This window comes from Hibiscus syriacus, unplaced genomic scaffold (assembly GCF_006381635.1).
Source record: "Hibiscus syriacus cultivar Baekdansim isolate YM2019G1 unplaced genomic scaffold, ASM638163v2 tig00111392_pilon, whole genome shotgun sequence".
Classification (NCBI taxonomy): Eukaryota; Viridiplantae; Streptophyta; class Magnoliopsida; order Malvales; family Malvaceae; genus Hibiscus; species Hibiscus syriacus.
Window position 1 is genome coordinate 2,582,603 of NW_024063078.1, and position 23,272 is coordinate 2,605,874.

Sequence of the window (23,272 nt, forward strand, 5' to 3'; positions counted from 1 at the left end):
ATTTAATAAAAGTATCGACATTTATATTTTTCCTTGAATATCTATTTCTACCTGCAATCGGTCCCAAATGCTTCCTTACTCCAAAACCCCAAACAACACATAAAAAACCCTATCGCGATTACCGTAATAATAAAAAATTAGGGTTTCGACAACATACTTTTCGATTCGACTGCAGCAACAAACAAACAAACTTCGCTTTAGAAACGCCTTCTGAAATGCAGCAACAATTACTCTTCGATTTCAAAAACTCGTCCGTTCTATCTATTTTCAGAGGATATTTAGCTTATATTTTCATCGGATATGTTATTTATATTTAATCGATACAAATACAAAAGTGTCGATACTTTTATGTCAGGTGTCGATACTTTCGAAAGGATAATTACCTATTTCTTTGAAAGTGTCGATAATTTATTACACGTACTTACGAAAGTATCGACACTTTTAATATATCCGGTATCATTTTACCGTTTTTATCATTTTGATACCGGTTTTATCATATTTTTACTTGTTATATCGTTGTGGATCGATATTTTTTTTTAAAGTATCGACACATTATAGGCGCTATAACTGCTTCTCTTTTAAATTCACAAAGTGTCGATCCTTATATAACGTATCGACACTTTTAAATTTACCGGTTTTATCATTTTGTTACCGGTTTTATCATATTTTTACCTGGTATATCGTTTTGGATCGATATATTTTTAAAAGTATCGACACTTTTTAGGATTTAAAACTGCTTTTAAAGTTATGTAATTTATGTTTCAATTTATTTAATAGTGTTTCATGTTTTCCACCTACAATATTAATTTAATAATTTAATTTACACAAAATTTTATTTGATTGTTTTGATATTTTATAAAATATTATTTAGCATTTAAATTTAACAATATTAACCAAATATAATAATAAATATGTTTTCAACAGTGAAATAAGTATGGACACTTTTATAAAAATGATATATACTTTTTTGAAAGTTATGTAATTTATGTTTCAAATTTTTTAATAGTGTTTCATGTTTTCCACCTACAATATTAATTTAATAATTTCATTTACACAAAAAATTATTTGATTGTTTTGATATTTTATAAAATATTATTTAGATTTTAAATTTAACAATATTAACTAAAGATAATAATAAATATATTTTCACAGTGAAATAAGTATGGACACTTTTATAAAAAGGATAGATAATTTACAATATAACAAGTAAAAATATGACAAAACCAGATTCATTATGACAAAACCGGTAAAATTTACTTGATATGTTAAACGTATGGACACTTTTATAAAAAGGATAGATACTTACCGATAACCAAAGTTTACCGGTTACCAAATTTTTTAATAGTTTTTCATATTTTCTACCTAAAATATTATTAGTTGTCAACATAATAGGTACCGCTAAACCGAATTTATTAAATACATTTTAATGTATCCGGTAATACTGTATATTAGCCGTATATTAACCCGCCTTTCCTGAGACATCCCCTAAATTCTTGTTTTTTATGCACGACAAGAAAGGAGCGTGGAACTTGATGAAATAGAGAATCGTGTTTGACAGGTGACGCTCACGTGATATACGCGTGACGTTTGCCGAGCCCGCCGTGTAAAAACTGAGAGCAGCTGCGAAACTAGTCATCCCAATGAGCGACAGCTGGCAGTGCCTCATCTAACATTTCGGCACGTGGCTGAAGTACGGATGTTCTCTCTCAGTCGCTGGACCTTACGTGGCAAAGTGTGGCTCAACCATCAAAAAGTGAAGTTAATATTACTTTATTCGTAATACGGTTTACAATCAATCATGTTTAAATTAGAGATTAATATGAGTGGAAGTTTAGGGAATATTTTTTATTTATTAATAATAAAAATTAGCAAAAAGATGCTGGACAATTATTCAGATAATTGATGAACTCCTCTTAATGAATTCTTCACTGACTCATATTCCCCTATAAACAATAATAATTGATATAATTTTTAATAGATTTACGTGATATATCATAATTAAATCCATTGTTATACATTCGTATCTATTCAACCTATCCATCAACGAGTAACAATTATGATTTTAGAGCTAATATCAATATTAAGGGTCTCTCATGTAAAAAAGGTAGATTATGTTTCTCTTCATACTTTTTTTATCATTATTGATCAAACATCATTAATTATATGTAACTCTACCGAAGATCATTGATTATAACTTTCCACTTTAATAAAAAAAATAACCACTTACTATTACTGCAACTCAAATGTTACCATCAATCTATATAAAAAAATGAGAAAAGGCATGAAAATTTTATTTTTCTTGTAATCACGTGTCAAGTCACTATGTGCATGGCCTTGAAAATCCAACCTTAAAAAAAATTAATCATGATCCAACTTTAAATAGGCGATTCCTTCACTGAACATGAAATCATGATGACAATTTGAATTTCCATGCTACCGCTCTTCCACCAAATCAAAATTAAATAAGAAACAAAATACATGGTTAGTCTTGATCCAACGGTTAGTAGGTGAATTCCAATTATATCAGTTTTAGATATAATATTGATTTGATGTGATTATTTATTTAATACAAATATACGAATATAATATTTTTATTATGTTTAAATAAATAAAATAAATCTTTTAAAATTTATAACTCAAAATGAGTTGCTATAGGATCAATGAAAAGTTATAAAAAAATTAAATAAATTATATTGGAATATAAATGAAAATCTGATCACCATTACGTGTGTACTTTTCTTTAATCGAATTATTAATTAATAGACAAAAAGGAATAATGTTAACATTGCATCAGTAAGATGCTTATGGATAAGAAACAAAAAAGAATGATTAAGAACATGCATCTACCAAAGTTTTGATGGGAAATGAATAATAATGATGTCATCTTTAAAACAATGTGCTATATATATATATATAATAATAATAATGTTACACAATGTTTGCATAGATTTAAGACTAATGGATGAGTGAAAATAGATGATTGATGTTAACAGTAAAAAATGAAAAAATATTTACTGAAAAAAAACAATGAGTTCATTAATTTCAACATCTATATTTACTTATCAAACGGTCATAAATCTTTGTAAAACTAAAGAATTTTATATTGTGTAAGTGAATATTCACTATATATATATATATTGCTTTTGGACGGGGAATTTTCTCACTTATCATCAAGGGTCCTAGTTCGTGGAACTTTCCTAATTCACGTTTAATTGATAACTTTTTAATACATGCACCACTTTTTTATATATCATAATATAAAACCATAAATTAAAACATATAAAACGTTTGAATATTTTTTATATTATATTCTCATGTTTAATATATCAATAATAATACCAATCGACAATAATATATTAATTGATAATTATAATATATATGAACTTAATTAAAATAATTATTTACAAGAATATATGATAATTACAAAATGGAAAGATACAAATTATTAACAATCTTGGTCAAATTATATAGTTAGTGCTTGTATTATGTATAAGTTTTGAATTTAGTGTCTATATTTTAATGTGGTCAATTTGTTATTGTAGTTTTTAAATTTTAAATTTTCAATATTGATATATAATATAGAGACTTACATGACTTAAGCTTATAAAGTTGGAGAATAATAACTAAAGCTAAAACTAATTTATAATATAGGGACTTATAAAAAAATTCAATTTAATAGATTTCATAATTATATTTTGAATCAGGATTAAAACTTTAATTCTTTTAAAAAATATAAAAATAACCAAATCAAGGAATTAAAAATAAATTATAATTTACAGATGATACATGTATTAACCATAGAATTTAACCAACAAAACAATGGAATAAAATCTAATTATATCAATCTTTTGGTATAACAACCAATATCTAATATATTGATGATCAATTCAAATTGGATTCTATAAAGAATCATTTTGAGGTGATATTTTAAACCCAATTTATTCTATTTACAATATCAAAACTCGAACATCTACTTTTACTTAAGAAATTCAATATTTCATTACATTAGATCAATTAACTGTTGATTAACCGTATCACTCTTAAAGTGTATTAATGAATTCTACCAAAATAAAGATAACAATCTTTTTATTAAACAATAAAGTAAAAGATATATTTTAGCAATAAGTTATTTAATATCTAACTTTTTTTAAATATTATTTATAGTAAATTAAGAAAATAAATACTATTTATTCATATTTAATTACAAATACAATCATTATAATATATATATATATATACACACGTGATAAAACTCGTCTCACATGATAATTTATTTTATTAAAACAACCAAAATATAAAAACTTAAATCAATTTTAATTGCCCTTTCCTCCGTCTTCTAAAATTCAACGCGTTTTCTTAAATTCAGTACTCCATCTTACTATAGCCGGGTATTGCTTTGTCCTATCAAATTGTCACTTATGTTTTTGTTACTTTCCATTGTTGAGTCGGCACAACTTATTCACTAAGACCTGGTCATGCAAATCGAAACCAAGCCACTGTTTCAGGTTTTTTTAATAATTTGATTTATTGTAAGATAATCAGTTGCGGATTCATAAATTTAAAAATTGGTCTAGAATTTTTACATTTTTCTTAAAAATAATTGATATGCAAAATTTTTATTTTATTTTATTTTTTCCTTATTAAACAAAATGTAACCATTTTTCTAAAATAATATGGATACATATTAAATTAGAGGGTTTAGTACATCTGCCCTTGAAGACAATATATATTCGGAATCTTTTTTAACCTATTAATAACTTACATATATTTTATAAACACAATTATTTGAACTTAAAATCTTTTAGAAAATAATATTTAGTTTTATTACTAAAACTATTTGATGAATTTAACTACTTTTTTATTTTTAAATTAATCAAAACTAATAAAATATTTTCAGCACATTAAATAAAAAGTGGTTGCGAATATTAAGACATTATATCTATATGTCACATTAATAGAAATAATTAAATGTATGAGATTTTTTTGGTCAAAGGAAATGGAAAAGGAAAGGAAAATAACATTCCTCAGCTGTGGCGTGGGAAACGCAAAGCCGGAATTAGGAAAGCCGAAGGAGATCGTGTTCTCACTTCTCACCTATAAAACCATTGCACTTAATTTAGAAAGTTCTCATTTATGACGAAATAAGAAATTAATGTTATTCCTGAAAATCCCGAGCTTAAGCATTATAAATATTAGAGATGTAAGTGTGTAATATTAAATATTTAAGAATTATCTTTAATCATATACTGACTTATATTTATCCTAAATTAATAAAAAAAATCTATTTATGATAAAATAAGGGATCTTTTTATATGTCATATTAGCAATACATAAAGATGGCCGATGTAAACTATTTTTTTTAATAATTTAGAGTGATTATAATATAATATTTATCTATTTAAAAAAAATTGATAATATACACATACTATAGGTATAATTATTTCAATTTAATATCTTTAAGAAAAATAACATTCTTTTTTACTACCGATGTCACTTGAGTTTTTTGATAATCCGGGTGATTACAAGGTAATATATATTCAAATTTTCTTAACCAATTGACAACACACACTACAAATGTAGCTGCTTAAATTCAGAATAGAAAAAAAATGCATCAGGTACATGCCATCATTATCTTAATATTCATGCAAATTACCAACCAAACAAATTCTTGCAAGAGGTGAAATTTTGGGTATGGAAAACTGCAACAAGTTTACCAAGCCTGCATTTACTCATTTAGGGTTTTCCATGACGTTTGACTTTATGAAATGAAAGCATGAATTCTGGGGAACATTTAGTGGCAATACACAGAATGTTAAATGACTTAAAAAAAGGAAAATATTGAATTTTAGGAGAGATAAACACATAACAAAGCAGAAACTCTATATATGAAGAAATTGGAGCAGTCCATATCCTTTATTATTCCTTGGCCCTCACCACGTTTCTTCATCAAAGTATTGAGTTATAAATAGATCTTTTATCTGAACATATAGGATTCTTATCGATAGGGATGGATACGAGACCTGAATCTGATAATTCTCGATTCGAACAATTTTATTAGGTTGATTTTTTTTTTAAATCTTGTGTTCGGGTCAAGTTGTTTTTTACATGATAAGTTCAAGTTGAATCGAGTTTGGGTTTATGATAAAAAATATTTAATCCGACCTACTTCCACATAAAAAATAATATAATTATACCTTATATATTTAGAAATAATTTAAATAATACTAGTAGCTGTATATGTTTTTCAATTAGATATTCATTTTATCAAATACAATTATTTTTTTATAAATATATTTGTATCAAATTATGCCATATCATATTCAAGTTTTATCTCAAAAGACAGGTCAAGTTTTGAGTCGAATGAAATCGCTTTAAACCTATATTGGATGAAATTTGGATGGAGAATATATATTATTCGAGTAGAATCGGATTGATCAAAAACATGAACCATAACTGTCCTTAATTATCAAGGAGTATTGTTTATATAATTTTTTATTTCTTAAATATGAATTTTGATATTGTTTTAAATTTGTGCGTGATTAAAAAAACTTAATTTAACCATCAGAGGTTGATTCAAGTGGTAAGCAGCTTGATATCGTTTAAGCAAAATCTCGAGTTTAAGTTCTTGTGTATGCAGAAAATCCCTGCTGGGAGACTCACGCACCAAAGTTAGTTGTACGACGTGGGCCGATCCGAATTAGTCAAGACGAAATCTTGAAACCGGGAGAAAAAAAAAACTTAATTTGAAAAATAGTTGAATTGTCAATTGAATGAGGTAATAATAAGGTATAATAACTTTTTTGTCCTAAAAATAAAAAAGAGAAACATTTTACATCATTCACCCGACCCGACTCGACTTGAAAAATATATATTCTCCACCCGATCCGACCCAAAATAATAAAAAATATTATTTTTATGCAATAAAAACTATTATTTTTATTCAATAAAAAACATTGATTTAATCAAACAAATAATATATAGAATAATATTATTGTAATTATTCTTAAATATATAAGGTAAATTATATTTTTTCTGAATCAGGCCGAGTATTTTTTACCTTAAATCCAAATTCAGCCCGATCCGATCGGATCTGATCAAAACTCGTCAGATTCGGGTCTCATGTACATCCCTATACAATAAATGAAGGAATAATGTCTTTCTAACTCTGTTTTGAAAACCGGACCGGCTGGTTCAACTGGGAACCGTTGCCTAGTCCGATTCAATTTAGACCGGTTGAACTGTTACTAGTGAACGGCCAGAACCGCTGAACCGTTCAAACCGAACCGACTGAAAACCGGGAAACCGAAAAAAATCGCATTTTTTGTTTTTTTTTAAATTAAACCAAACGACGTCATTTGTTAAACGAGGCAAGTCGAACTTGAGTATTGCTGAGCTCGACTCGAACTTGAAAAATTTAAAAGTAAACTCAACTCAACTCAAACTCACGAGCTAAAAATTATGAAGTTTAACTCGAACTCGAAATATAATATTGAAACTTGAATTCGAAAAGGCTTGAACTCAAAAAAAAAATTAGAAGCTCGATTAAAGCCTAAGATTCGAGCTTGATTGAAGTAAAAGAATAGTTCACTCAATGTTCACCAAACCATGATTTTGAATGCTAAATTACCTCTATTATTTATAGAAGTTAGTTAGGATGATCTTCTATATTTCTTAGCCATGTGAAATTATTTTAAAAAAAAAATTAAACCAAACAATATTATTTTGTTATGATTTTTTAGCCCCAAATTTATTTTTTAATTATAGTTATATAATTATATTTATTATTTAATATGTTTTACCTTAAATATTATGTTGTAGTTAATTTGAATCATTTTGTTTTACTTGATTTTATGGTTTTTAACTTATATATGTTATGACTTGTTTTGAATATGAATTGTGATATAAAAAATTATTTTTTATTAAATATTTTTTATATTTTTATTTAATTTTTTAAATAATTATGACGTCGTCCGGTTCTTCCAACCGGTCAGACCGGTTCGACCGGTTGAACCAATGAACCGATAGCATGACCGGTTCGCTAACCGATCCGGTTCTGAAAACCATACTTCCTAACAATAAATGCCATCTCGATTTCGACTTTTAAAAAGAAATTAATTTCTACAAAATGTATAAAAAATTAAAATATATATATAATAATAAGTGACGAGAGAATAGTATTTTTGAAACTCATTGGTTCGTTAAAGGTACAATAAAAGTAATTTAATTGACACGTTCTCGGTTGATATGACACAGAGATTGTTAAATCGTGGATAGTGGACCAAAATATCCGAGTAACAAAAGAAAGAGAGGAGAGTGATTGCGGTAGCATAATAACATATAGCCCATCGATGGTATATACAATACAAGCTTTGAAGATGGTGATTGGCCCTTTTGACATAGCTCAAGCCCAATTATAGACCCAAATTTATCTTTCTTTACATTATTGGATTATGTTGTTTTCTAGGTTTAGTTTTATTTAGGGATGACAATAGATCGAATCAGATTTTTGATTCACTTGAAATTGATTTGAAAATTAAAGTATTCAATCTGTACATGATCCAATCTGAATTTAGGAGGACCTCTACTCGACTCAATATTTGAGGTTAAAATTCACTCCCAACCCAACTTGACCTAAATATGTATATAAACAAATTATTTTTATTAGATAAAATAAGGATATAATTAAAAAAATTGTACACTTTACACTACCAACATTTATCTAAATCTAAACATTATATTTATTTAAAAAAGTGCATAATTGGGATCTTATCTTCCAAATGAAAATGTTTAGTCTTTGTTTTGAAAGAAGTAGTGCACATGCAGTCACATGTGCAAAACTCACATTCTACCCTTGGACCCAACTTTGCTTCACTCTCATGCGACCAAAAAAATCCCAAAAAACAAAAACCATGGAGGAAAATGGTGGGTTACCTTTGCCTCCAAGGTAACGTGAGAACAATCGAGGACACATGGGATCTGAGCATCACCTCATGCTAAGAGACTGATCTACTTTAATTGGGTGATCCACCCTAAAGACTTTTTTTTTTATGATTTTCATATAGTTTTGATCATTAAATGTAACTAAATATTATAAACATTTTATTAAATCAATTCAAAATAATCATTAAAACTTATCGAATCATTATAAAATAATTTATCAAAATTTATCATTATTTTATAACGTGTAGTGACCATTTTGTAACAATTCGATAGTTATTTTAAAAATTTTGAAAACTTACTGTTTAAAAAGTTATTTTAATATTATTTAGTTATAATTTATCAAAAAGTAAAATAAATGATTTTAAAGCTCAAACCTAAAGTCAAAAGTTAAAAGAGGATAGTGTTATTGGGAACTTTTCCAGTTGTAGGAGGAGACAAATGCTAATGTTGCCTATAAAAAACTAAAGCAGCTTTTGAAGATTGATCGCCTCATTTGACCGTTTCTTTCAAATAATCAAATGTGTTTTAATCTCTGTTGGAGAAGTCGGTAAGATTTAATCCAAACATCTCCTTCTTTCGATAACTTTTCCCCTGATATTTATAATACTGACCCCGTCAGATACGGCCGGGATTTACCTATTGAAATTTTATGAATTAATATCCAAATCTTATCGTATTTAAATACTGTTAAATCAACTGAGCTCGTTGGATCAAAGCAGTAATTAGATAATTGTATTCTGCAATAAAGCAACATACTTGGAAAGTAATATAATATTTATAGGAGAAGAACAAAAACTAAAATGATAGATTTTCTTAAACACGAGAGTTAAATTTATTGAATTAGGACTAATTTGATAAATTATATAAGTTTTAAGGATTAAAACTATTATTATACCATATCACATCATTTTTGCATCTAATATTTAATGGTAAAGTGACATATTTATAGCAATGTTTTAATTAAATGATCAATTTATAACAATATTTTAATTGAGTAAATAATTTATAACTTTTAAAAAACGACATATTTGTTACCAAATCTATAATAACATATCCTTGGGTGAAGTTTTCCTATTTAAAAACAACTTTTTTCATTTGACAAAATGTCATAATATCTACTATATTATTTAAAAATCACTAATTTTATTCAAAATATAAAATATTCTAAATTAGGATAAAGATTTACAATCATAATCGTAAATTAAATATATAATTAGGACAATTTCCTATAATCATTGAAATAAAATTAGTAACTTAATATTACATAAGGACCATACAAGGAAAAATTAAAATCTAACCAAGAAAACTTAAACAAAGATAAATACAGACATATCTGATCGCATCGACAAATGAACCACAAAAAAAGATCAAATTACTGAAGGACCACTGACAAACAACGACAAAATATAAGTGAAAACAACGGTCAAATGACCGAAAAACGTGCCAAAAAGTAAAAGAAAACTTGTCATAAAGGTAGTAAAAACTTGTTATAAAGACAAACTTATTAAAAATAAAAAAACAATAGAAAATAAAAGAACAATAAAGAATATCAGTCAACCAACCTTAAAATTGTTACCGCCACCAATCAACAAAGACAAAAAAGGAAAAGAAGAAGAGATAAACAACTTACCAATAAGAGAAAAATCTTTCAAATTTATCTCTATTGTTTTACTTAAACAAATAATAATTGATTATTTCATATATTTTAATTATGTTGTAAAATAGTGGTAGGAATTTAATGGTTTAGATTTTGAAAATAGGAAGCGGTTTAGTTGAAAAATAATAAGTTTATAAGACCTTATTCATCATTATGGTTATTATTATCTTTGAATTTAAACCCACACAATGTCATAATCTTTTTTTTTATATTGACTATAATCAAAGTCTTTTTCATCAAAGGTAGGATGTGGGGTTCACATTTATTATAGAAAATGAAAATTACAGTTATTAAACAAAATTCAACTATTCCATTGTTAAATTAATTTTTAATTTTTTTATTTATTATTTGATTGTTATTTAAAGTTTTAAACCATATTTAAGCTTGAATTATATTTTTATAATAATTAATTATGATCATAATTATTTGAATGAATGTTTGTATATTTATAAAATTAAATATGTTTCCTCATATCTATATATATATAATATTTCCATTGAGATTAGTCTGTTAGGTTGACGGTTACCCACTGCCTCCTATATATACGAATAACTCTCTTAAAAATCAACAACCGCTTCTTTTTGTTTATAAGGTAAATGCTAATCTCAGTTTAGTTAAACTAATTTCATCAAATGTTTTCAAAGGTTAAGCGAAACTAAATATAGAAAACAACAATTTTTTTCTTCTGATTGTGATTAAATCCTTGATTATAAAGTAATTTATAAGACTTAAATGTCATGTTTAATTTACTAGGTTACATAAAAATTAATTAGAGCCCGATAATATAGCCATACAGATATTTATAATCTTCTCTTTTGTGATATAGATATCTATAATTTTCTTATTCAGAAATCTGAAGTATTTCATGAAAATATTATCATAAAATCTAAGCCTTAATTGGAAAATCGAGATTAATTATCTTTCCTAATTTAATTTTACTATTACGAAAAAATTATAAAAAAGATAAAATACTTTTTAATCACATGTGTTTATAACTTTTACTAATTTAACTTTGAATCACATATTTATAAAAATTAAAATTTAAAGTTTAAAATTACGAATGACCCTAACATGTTTAAATCAAAACCTATTCAATAAAAATATTTTAAGTAATAAGGTTTATATAAACATAATATCTTAAATATAATTACACATATCGAATTTTTTTTAATTAAAATACAAATGATAATTTATATAAAAAGATATTTTAAAGACTATATATATATATATTTCTCTTACACACCAGTCGCGCGTTTAATATTCAAACGGCGGGTCACGTATACGAAACATTTCTGTGTAAATAATATACTGTAACAATAATTCCAGATTTTATTTAATTTTCTTTTCAGAAACATCTCTCCTTCTCAGTTCTCAAGTTTCAGATTCGTTCTTTCTTTAAGATCCCACTCAAAGAATTTACTCTCTCATCATTTTCCACTGTTGCTTTCTCTTTTGCTTCTCCTTGCTCCAAGGAGAGTATGCAACCGAAGTAATGTATTTTAAAAGAGGTACCCTTCAAAGTTAGTTTCATTTCATTTATAGAAAACAAATTCTGGGTTTTTTTTAAAAATTATTTCTGGCCTTGTTGTCTTGTTTTCATGGGTTAAAAGTTTTCTGTTTCTGGGTTTTTTTCTCTCCTTCCTTTCTTGTTTTTTACTCTGTTTGGTTGGTGAGAAAGCTTAGGAAGAGAACTTGGAAACTGAAAGTAAAAGAAACTTATATAGGTTTTACTTAAAAGCTCTTTGCTTTCCTCGAGCCTTTTTGGAGTTGATAAACTCTATTTTCTTAGTAACCATACAGATCAGTCTATGATATTCTTGTTTTTTATTCTATAGTCAGCGGAAAGTTTTAGTTTACGATTCATAATAATTAATAGGTTTCTGACCAATGCTAATCAGATCAAGTATATTTTTCAAATCACAAGCTTTAGGAAAATTATTGGTTTCCTTTTTTCACTGAATTTTGTTTTTGGGGGTATTTCCTATTGTTTTCCTTCTAAGTTCATGTGAATTGGAGCAGTTTTGGTATAAGACCATTCAGAAAGTTCTATTTGTAATGTTTATTAGTTTTGACATTTATTCCATTTGCTGTGAAAAATGTCATGAAATCTCTAAACTTTACCTTTTAGCTTTAGTTAAATTAGCATTATTTGACTCTGAATTGCATTACAGATTTTGATAGTTTAGAATTGGCTTGATTTTGACCCCAGAATTGTCTTTGCAGTTGTTTCAATGGACTGGAGGTTTGAATAGGAAATAACACAAGGAGTAGATATGAGAGGGGAGTCATCTGGTTTGATCATTGGGATTTCTATAGGAGTGGTGATCGGTGTGCTTTTAGCTATTTTTGCACTAATCTGTATCAGGTATCATAGAAAGAGATCCCAGATAGGAAACAGCAGTTCCAGGAGAACTGCAACAATCCCCATCAGGGCTAATGGAGCAGATTCTTGTACTATGTTATCTGATTCAACTATTGGCCCTGATTCACCAGTGAAATCTGGAAGAAATGGAATGTCGGTGTGGCTCGACGGGCTTAGAAAAAGCAATGTTGTCTCTATGTCTGGAATACCCGAGTACTCGTACAAGTATGTTTCTTTTGAAAGTTATTGTACTTATGCATCATGATAGTTAATTTTAAGGGGTATTCATTTTTAACAAGTACTTTTCCTTAGTTTTATGTGAATTATGAGTTAACAAGATGTGTTAGTAATTGGTTTGTTTTTTTATCAATGTGATATGATATATGAGTTAATCACCGTGGGAGATTAATTTTGTGGTCCATTCGTAAATCGACTTTGCTTAGTTTTACCATGTCATGTATTTGTGTCCCGACATAGATAGCTTGATAGGAATTTTCAAGGTATTCCTGTTTTGGAATATGTGAAGTTTGTTTTCAGTAAAAGCGAGTATTCTTGATGAGAAACTAATTGGATTTCTCGCAGTTCAATAGTTTTGATATCAGTCCCTGAATGTACGAATGTGTTTGAGCCCTTCATACTTTTTGTTCTTGATATGGAAAACTAGTAGTGTAGTTGGATGGTTTGAGGCATGAATGTGTTCATCTTTTGCATGAACTTCTTACTTTGTTCTATGCTAATTCGTTCAAGGTGTTACTTGTACAGGGATTTGCAAAAAGCAACTTATAATTTTACAACACTAATTGGACAAGGAGCCTTTGGTCCAGTTTATAAAGCTCAGATGTCAACTGGTGAGACTGTTGCAGTGAAAGTGCTTGCTACTGATTCCAAGCAAGGGGAGAAAGAGTTCCAGACCGAGGTAGGGACAGTCTATATTTCCAGACAACTTATATTTTTCCTTTTTTTAAAATGGGTTTATTGATTGTATTTCTCCATGTGTGCTTTTTGTTGTTCCTTCCTGCACTCTCCTGCTTGTTTAATGTTTCATCCTCCTTTCAGGTTAAGTTGTTGGGAAGACTGCATCACAGAAACCTTGTAAATTTGGTCGGATTTTGTGCAGAAAAGGATCAACATATGCTTGTCTATGTGTACATGAGTAAAGGCTGCTTGGCTTCTCATTTGTACGGTAAGTACGCTGTCAACTCTCTCTGTAGAAAGATTAGTATAATTTGAATGGCCTAAGCTGAAATATTGTGTTATTATGTCAATGCTAAAAAAACTCGATTAATGAGCTGGCCGACCTTGCTGGCACTGTGATGTCATCATTGCCTTGTGTGAAGCATCCATCCTAAAACCATTTCATAATAGGTTAAGAGACTCAACTTGAATATAAGACCATAGGAAAGGCGGTACTTAATAGAGGTTGGATTACATCGGTTAGCGCTTCTGTGTAGCTCAACAAGGGCCGACATGGACAACCTTACAAGTGGTGGTCAATCTCACATGGAGTTACGCAGGAAGAAAAAATACGCTATTCTTTATTACTAAGTAAAGCGTCTAACAGAAAATCAACAAGTAATAGGTGGAGTGTCCAACTCAAATATGGGACCGCGGGAAATCAAGTACTTACAATATGTGGGATAACATCACCTAAAACTTTACATTCTTGAATTATGCTAATGAACTGGTATGGTGAAAATAAGTCTACGAGTATGCATTTAGCTTTGTATTGTAACGCTTCGAGAAGTTAGGGTTTAGGAGGAACTTTATAGTTGCCGGTTCATTGAAAATTTGATTCGTATACGCTAGCTTCTATTGATAACTGAATTTCATCTTTGTGCAGGTGAAAACCATGAACCTCTGAGCTGGAATTTAAGGGTCTATATCGCTTTAGATGTAGCAAGGGGCTTGGAATATCTTCATGATGGGGTAATATTTTTTCTTACTTCGACTATAAATGAACCTATCCACGTTTGCAGGCATGCATTAACAGATTCTTTAGCATACATTTTGTGTTTTTGGAAAACATTTGAAACGCATTCCTATTTCTTTTCCAGGCAGCTCCTTCTGTAATACACCGGGACATTAAGTCTTCCAATATTCTGTTGGATCAGTCCATGAGAGCCAGGGTATATTCTTGCAGACTGTTAGTTATATCTTGCTCTAAGGTTGGATAAACCTTTTAAAAGATTGGTATGGTTAATTAAATTATTGAATATATTACCGTCTTGAGCAGGTAGCTGATTTTGGGCTTTCAAGAGAAGAGATGGTGGACAAACATGCAGCGAACATACGAGGAACATTTGGATATCTTGATCCGGAGTATATATCTACGAGGACCTTTACAAAGAAAAGTGATGTTTACAGCTACGGGGTATTGCTGTTTGAACTCATAGCTGGCAGAAATCCATTACAGGGTCTCATGGAATACGTTGAGCTAGTAAGATCTCTCTTTCACATTCTCTCGTAAAAGTTAAGGTTCTATATCCATGTTTTTCCTGAATATAATTGTGATATAACAAACAGGCAGCTATGAGTACTGAAGGGAAAGTCGGGTGGGAGGAAATCGTGGATTCGCGATTGGATGGGAAATTCGATGTGCTGGAGCTCAACGAAATAGCAGCTCTTGCATATAAATGCGTGAACCGTGTTCCGAAAAAACGACCTTCAATGAGGGACATCGTGCAAGTGCTAACCCGAATCCTTAAAACAAGACACAGCAAGAAACATCAGAAGTTCCTATCTGCAACCGCGAATGAGGTTTCAAACGACTTAGAGCAAGGAGAAACTAAGAATCAAATAACCGAACACCAGAGAGACGAGTCCATGGACAGCACAGGTGGCACCTTTGAAATGTAACCAGTGGTTCTTCCATTTGTTAACATGTTTCTTGGATTTGATCTTTTTGTTTTGTGTGATAGGATGTTCAGACGTGAAGGAGGGTGTGTTTGTAGTATTGGAATTCTCTTTTGAGTGAGTCTTTAGGGTAAAAGGATTGTTTATAATTTGTTGTAACATGATTAGATTTTCCTCCTTTCATTTCCTCATCTAATTTTTGTATATTAGTACTTCATAAATGAAAGTATAGATAATCCCAATTCAGATAAAGTTGACAGATAAAAGGATCGCTTTGATATCACTTATCATATAGAATTATTGTTTTTTTCTCAAAAGACATTTGATAGGATGTGCATCATCATCGTTTATAGATTCAAGATCTTTTTTTTTTTTTTTAATTCTGATGTGAATTTAATGTCTCCTATCTCTCTGAAGCACGACATTAGTCGATAAGGATTTTTGATATCATGTAAAATTTAATATTTTAATCTTAAATTTATAAATATAACTGTTGATTTCATGTAACTTTATTTTTAATTTAATTAGGTATCTAACTTTTTTGTGTAATTAGGCATCTGATCTTTATTTTTTTAGTCTATTTAGGTACCTAACATTACTTGTTCAATGATGATTAGTTCATACTTATAATTTTGTTGTTTATTTAAAATGATAATATGTTACATAACTCAAAAGTTAGACATTGTAATTCTAAATATGATTTAATAATCTCTAGATCTCCGTTGACAATTTTTCTTCCTCTTTTCTTACGTGAGAATTATGTATTTAAAAAAAAATATGTACTTAAAAAAATGTTAGATACCTAATAACAACAAAAAAATAAATAAGTACTTAGACTATTGAAAAAGTAGGTACCTAATTGCATCATTAAGAAAAATTAAGTATCTAATTGCATAAAAAATAAATTAGGTACCAGAAATTAAATATTACATGGGTTCAATCCCCATTAGAAATAAAAAATTCCCTTCTCCATAGTTGGGTGATGAATAGTGTACTATACCCAGTTGAGAAATGGTTTTCAATGATGAAATCTATTGAATTCCATTATGAAGCCCAATGTCCATCTTTTTGGCCCCATGTCCAAAACTCTGTCGTTTCCAACACCATCTATCCTTCGTTATCCGCAATTTCCACGCCCCATATTTATCGTCATCACCAAAACATTAGCTCTCCACAGCTCGAATTACTGAACAGTTGAAGAAGGCAAAAATGGCAGCCATGGCTGCGTTGCAAAGCTCAATGAATGGTCTTTCTCTGTCCTCTAACCCCTTCTTTGGCCAACGTCTCTCTATTCCTCCTCCTCTCTCCCCTCTTCATGTAAGTTCCGTTCTTCACCCCTCCGTCCCTTTCAATTCCATCGATTATTTTGCTCTAATTTACTCATTTTCAGTTCTTTTGAGTATATACGGAAATGGGTGTTTCATAATTTTCACTCCTTTGTAGTTTTTAATCTTTTTGAGTATATATGTAAATAGTGATTAACTGTTCATGTGATATACATTGTGCTTTGTAAGATTGATGAATGTTCTTCAGTTTAGAGATGTCGTTTTGATTTGTTAGATCGTCCTAGGTTATCTCTATACTTGAAATCTTTATAGTCTAGAAGGTCGGTAATTGACAACCCCTATAGCTTGTAAGCAGGGATGAACACGGTATTATATGATTTATACTAGGGTGCGAACTTTAACTTATATTAGAAATTTAGGGATGCGAAATTAAATTACCAATAGAAAATTTAGGGGTGCGACCACACCCTCTCTGTCCATCTCTGCATGTAACTTCCATTTCTTGCTGGATTTTATGTGCAATAATTTTTAATCTAACAGATGAATAAGAGAAATGAAATGAGAGTGTGCTTTGTTTACTTTACAGTTGTTACATGTGGTAATACTGAATTCTTCTTTGCATACAGAAATTTCAAACGTTTGTTGAAATTTCGAGCTCTTTGGCCCTAACATTATTCTTAAACTAGAGTTTGACTCACTCTGCATTTCGTCTGTTATGAGATCACTGGGAATTCTTTTGGTAATAATTCACTGTTTTTATTCCATGCAGATCAAGCCAAGAGAGAATCCATGTCTCATTGTAGTGAAGGTCGTTATTCTGCTGCCGTTTATTTGTTCAATTCCTTCTGTATTTTAACCGAAATTTCCATGCAAAGAGGAAAAAGCATGAACCATGGAAACACTATAGCTGAGCACTTGCTGTTGCCCTTTGATTAAGTAGCTTAGCGTTTTTGTGGCAATAACACATGCGAATTAAACTGTTTCGTGGTGGAATTTTCAGATGGAAGACTTTCGGTCTTTCATCGATAGATAGAAGGGATATACTTGCATATTAATTTTGGATTTCCTAATCCAAATTACGTGTCTGTTCATGCTAGTAAATGCATTGTTAGTTTAACAGATGAGCTCTACGTAAATACGTTCCAGCCTTATAAATTATGGGGTTTATTGTGAATTCTGCATTCTCTTTGAAAAGAGTATTATTGTGGGGCTCCTTGTATTGTTGTCTTACATGTTTGGTTTTCCATGGTATTTACTATTTCTTGTTTTTTCTCCTTTGTATCTCACAGCTTAAACGATGGGAACGGAAGGAATGTAAACCGAACAGCCTTCCGGTTTTGCATAAAATGCATGTTAAGGTCGGAGATACAATTAAAGTGATTTCAGGCCGTGATAAGGGCAAGATTGGAGAGATAAGCAAGATCTTTAAGCATAACAGCACCATTGTAGTGAAAGATATAAACCTGAAGACTAAGCATATGAAGAGCAGAGAAGAGGGTCAACCGGGACAGATAATCAAGGTCATTTATACTAATTCCAGTTTTTTATACTACGGTTATGGTTACTAGAAACTGCGAATATTTTTAACAGCAGACATCCTTTTCTTCCCTCCCTGTATGTATCTAACGCTTGAATTGTGTGGTGTTCCAGATCGAAGCACCGATTCACAGCTCAAACGTGATGCTCTATTCGAAAGAGAAAGAAGTGACTAGCCGGGTGGGTCATAAAGTGTTGGATGACGGGGAAAAAGTCCGGTACCTCGTAAAGACCGGAGAAATCATCGACAGTGACGAAAACTGGAAGAAACTGAAGGAAGCTGCCAAAGAGAAAACTGAAGTAGCTGCTGCTGCTCCTGCTGCTGATTCTACTGCTGCCTCCTAGAACCAATAATGTCATAATTTTGAAAACTATTGTGGCTTCTGGAATTCTAGATGCATTTATCTGTAGTCTTCCATGTTTATGCTTCAATTACTTTGAAATATATTTGAAAGATTGCCAATTCTTTTTTGCTAGTAGCAAATATTTCTGTTGATCATCGATATGTACAAGTATTTGTGTTGTGTTTTATACTATTTTTCATGTCATATTTGTATGTCTTTAGAGTATTACTAAATCTACATGTAAGTAATTTAAAATTGAGAGGATAAGATTCTTATGTTTAGTCATTGGAGGTTGAAATTAATCTATGGTGTGATATATCAACATTTAAATGTTTTTTATACATTAAAATTATAAATTTTAATGAAACATTAAAATACATATTTTATAATCGATCGTTTATCTTTTTGAAGAGCACATTTAACCAGACAAATTAATTATTATCATGATTTAAAGTTGAAAAAATAAATAAATTAACAGGTTGATTCAAGTGGTAAACAACTTGATATTGTTTAAGTAGGCCTTGAGTACGAGGTCTTGTGTATGTAGAAAATTTTTGTTGGGAGACTCATCCACTAAAGTTAAGTGTGCGACGCAGATCGAATTAGTCAATAAATCGAGAGTAGAAAAAATGAATGGAATTATACGTTTTGATGACATGAAATTAGATAAAAAGTTGTAAAAATCCATCTTTTTCTATAAAATGTCAAGTTATTTTGGAAACCGATTCTTCCCTTATAGGAAAGAAATTTAAGTGCGATGGACCCTTTTCTCCCCACCACAACCTTTTAGGTTAATAAATAGTGTAAACTCACATGCATTTATATTTTCAAGTCAACAAATAATTATTTCGAATAATTTTCCCACATCAACATTTAAATAAAAAAAATATTAAACAATAGTTTAAAATTTTGCATCAATCAATAAATATTAAAATATATAATGCCCAAACGATGCTTCGTTATTTTTTATAAAGGTTCCATAATTATGACAATTTAATATAATTAATACATGATGAGTTGTAAGATTAACTCTTAATTGTTCTTTTAATAGTAAGTCAAAAAAATATTTATTAATGACATGGTCTGAGTGGGGGGAGGCCTTAGCTTTTGATTAGAGGAGAGTATTAAGAAGATGGAGGGTGAACTTAGTGCTCCAGTGGACGAGAAGACGGCAGTGGCGCCATCTCCGACGTATTGTGTCACCGGCGCCACCGGTTACATCGGTTCATGGTTGGTGAAGCTTCTTCTTGAAAGAGGTTATAAGGTTCATGCCACAGTGAGAAATCCAGGTTTCATCTCATTTCTTTATTATTATTTACATGTAATTTAAGTGTTTGTTAAGAATTAGATAGAAGGTTATATGAATATTAAGATGGGATTAAATTATCTGAAAAAACATTAGAGTTAAAAAAGAGAATATATATTAGACATGCATGCATATTTAGAAAAACATCATGGTGCAGTCAAGTCAGATCGAATTCAAGGTACGAGAAGCTCGAGTTCAATTAGGAATTCGAAGCTCGAAGTTTGAATCATGCTTGATCGAGTTTTGTTTTGAATCTCAAGCTTGATTTGAGGGGGGAAAAATCGAAGTATTAGGACACTTGATTGCTCTTGAACTTGTTTGATTAGGCTTGATTAAGATTGTTTATCTGGTGAAAAATAAGTTTGGTTCCAATGTTCCATCTTGAGTTCTAATTTGAAATTCTTGATACTAACTTAAAATGAAAGTGCACTACTATATTTTCGAGTTATTCGAGTCAAGCATCATGACCAAGCTGAATAAGATCGAATAAATCGGAACCCGGCATGTGTTTGTTGAACAGTTTTCAGTAAAAACTAAAATGAAGGCTGATGAAATTTCAGAAAAGGTTGTACATCTATTATCATTATGGAATGGAGGTGACCGACTGAGATTATTCAAAGCTGATTTGCTTGAAGAAGGGAGCTTTGATGAGGCTGTCAATGGCTGCAATGGTGTATTTCATGTGGCGGCTTCAATGGAATTTGATGCCAATTCGAAGGAGAATATTGGTAAATTCTGCATTTTTTTTATCTTCAAAGCATTTTCATTCACGTTTCGACAGTTCATCAATCTAACAGAGCATTTGATTTTTCCAAGAATCATATGTTAGATCAAATATCATTGACCCTGCAATCAAAGGCACTGAAAACCTCCTCAAATCTTGCTTGAAATCCAACACTGTGAAAAGGGTTGTTTTCACATCTTCCATAAGCACTATCACTGCTAAAGACAGCAATGGAGATTGGAGATCTGTTGTTGATGAATCTTGCCAGACTACATTTGATCATGTCTTGAACGCAAAAGCAAGTGGATGGGTATAAAGCTTTCTGTCTCATCTTTTAGTTCTTCCTACAATGAAATTATTACATACATGTATGTATATGTTTATATTGCTGATTTTCAACAGGTTTATGCCCTCTCCAAGATTTTGACTGAAGAAGCAGCATTCAAGTTAGCAAATGAGAATGGTATTGATCTTGTTTCCGTGATAACCACAACCGTAGCCGGTCCTTTCCTCACAACCACTGTTCCCTCTAGCATTCAAGTGCTCTTGTCACCAGTCACAGGTTATATCAGCAACAAGTTCCAATTTGTTTTCAGATTATAACATCATTAAAGAAAAGTCCACATTTTGGTTTTATTTATGCAGGTGATCCCAAGTACTTCTCGATACTGTCGGCTGTAAACGCTAGAATGAGGTCGGTTGCTTTAGTTCACATAGAAGATATATGCAGGGCACACATATTTCTGATGGAGCAAGCCAGAGCAGAAGGTAAATACATATGCTGCGTCCACAGTTGTCCGATGTCTGAACTGATTAATCACCTCGCTCGAGAGAATCCAAGCTCAAACATTCAGAGGTAAGGTTGTCGCTCAATGATCTTAGAAAAGATGAAATTCAGTAATCCGATATGTTCCCACTTTGGTTTTTCTATGGTTCCAGGTCGGAGGCCAAGGAAGAAAGTTCGAAACTTCCTGAGATTTCTTCGAAGAAGTTAAGAGATTTAGGCTTCACTTACAAGCATGATATAGAAGATATAATCCATCAAGCAATCACTGCCTGTGTAGATAATGGATTTCTGCCCCATACCAGAACGTGATACGTTGTGTCCCTACTTTCCTAACATCGCCGTAATCAAAATTCAAAGCATTTATTAGTGCATACAAGTACCTGGACCGAGTTTACCAAGACGTGAGCATGTCAAGCGGCATTAACACATCGAACGGCGTCAATTTCGGCGACAAACTTGCTCTATATTCTTACACCGTACTTAGACCAACTGATGTAAGTTGAGCAGTCTAAAACACTTCATGCTGACCGACTCATTTGCCTTCATGAAATGGGGAACTTGAGACATGGGCCACATAAATAAACAAAAAGACTGTTTCCTTTATTTATTTCTTGGAGCCTTTCAACTTTCCAATGACTTGTAAATTGTTGAAGAATGTAGACATAATCTACATCTTTAATGCAAAAGCTACTTCTTCAACTAACTCAACAAACCCTTTCCTTTAATGGTCCAATGTTGGTCATATAGATTGTTCTATCCCACTTTGCTTGATTTGGGACCATTTTTAGGACAACTTCAATTTTCTTACCAAACCTATTTTGGTTGACAATGGTAGCTTCAAGGGGTATTATGAACTCACAAAAGTTCTGCAATTTTATTCAGTTAGAGCCAATCCATGCCATTGCAGTCAACATAAGTACAAGGCACCTATGAACACGAGGATATGACCTTCCAGAAATCCTCGAATTTTCAACTCGGAAAATTTTAAGTATACCCTATGTCGAATATGTACCGGTATTTGATATTTATATCCGAGTTGGAGTCTAGAAAAGATTGGTTCAACTGAGAATGGCTCAGGAAGGTGCTGAATACTCTAAATCAGTTTTTGAATTGGAGGGAAATAAATATCTTTCCTTTGAGTTCATCTGCTTCCAAACTACCCCCAATCCAATATTTAAGACACAACTGGAAGGAAGTCAATATCCAGAATTTATGTTCTGTTCATGAGAGGGGGTTTGCATTCATTTATGACATGCATGTGCCAGAGAGCTTTTAAAACCTCCTTCTATTTAACCAGTGAAATTCATTGATTGAAATTCAAGAGAGCAAAACAATTAGGGGTTGTTTATTTTGTACCAGATTTGAGATTTTACAACAAAAATAAAAAGACAGAATTACAGATGTCTATGCTAATGTTTTTTCAAGATTTTTGTCTTGTTGGTAAGGGATTAAACAATGTTTTGAACCTTACACTCCA

General features: G+C 30.5%; 3 protein-coding genes across 4 annotated transcripts; all 3 read left to right on the forward strand.

The window, feature by feature from the left end:
- The first annotated feature begins 11,887 nt into the window (after positions 1-11,887).
- On the forward strand, positions 11,888-15,992 carry LOC120160291 (calcium/calmodulin-regulated receptor-like kinase 1). Of its 2 annotated transcripts, none has more exons than XM_039170705.1 (8): positions 11,888-12,105; positions 12,821-13,184; positions 13,722-13,875; positions 14,016-14,142; positions 14,800-14,885; positions 15,014-15,085; positions 15,193-15,396; positions 15,483-15,992. In XM_039170705.1, exons 2-8 carry the CDS (start codon positions 12,871-12,873, stop codon positions 15,813-15,815), a joined length of 1,290 nt encoding a protein of 429 aa, XP_039026636.1. In that variant the 5' UTR covers positions 11,888-12,105; positions 12,821-12,870; the 3' UTR covers positions 15,816-15,992. The 2 variants fall into 2 exon arrangements, with proteins under 2 accessions (XP_039026636.1, XP_039026637.1); XM_039170706.1 differs by lacking the exon at positions 11,888-12,105 and adding an exon at positions 12,242-12,621.
- A 961-nt stretch (positions 15,993-16,953) lies between these two features.
- LOC120160206 (50S ribosomal protein L24, chloroplastic-like) lies at positions 16,954-19,105 on the forward strand. The gene is made up of 4 exons (XM_039170621.1): positions 16,954-17,129; positions 17,868-17,906; positions 18,388-18,618; positions 18,749-19,105. Exons 1-4 carry the CDS (start codon positions 17,022-17,024, stop codon positions 18,977-18,979), a joined length of 609 nt encoding a protein of 202 aa, XP_039026552.1. The 5' UTR covers positions 16,954-17,021; the 3' UTR covers positions 18,980-19,105.
- A 970-nt stretch (positions 19,106-20,075) lies between these two features.
- Positions 20,076-22,498, forward strand: LOC120160417 (putative anthocyanidin reductase). The gene is made up of 6 exons (XM_039170834.1): positions 20,076-20,267; positions 20,845-21,012; positions 21,101-21,318; positions 21,411-21,570; positions 21,654-21,864; positions 21,948-22,498. Exons 1-6 carry the CDS (start codon positions 20,111-20,113, stop codon positions 22,102-22,104), a joined length of 1,071 nt encoding a protein of 356 aa, XP_039026765.1. The 5' UTR covers positions 20,076-20,110; the 3' UTR covers positions 22,105-22,498.
- The last annotated feature ends 774 nt before the right edge of the window (positions 22,499-23,272 follow it).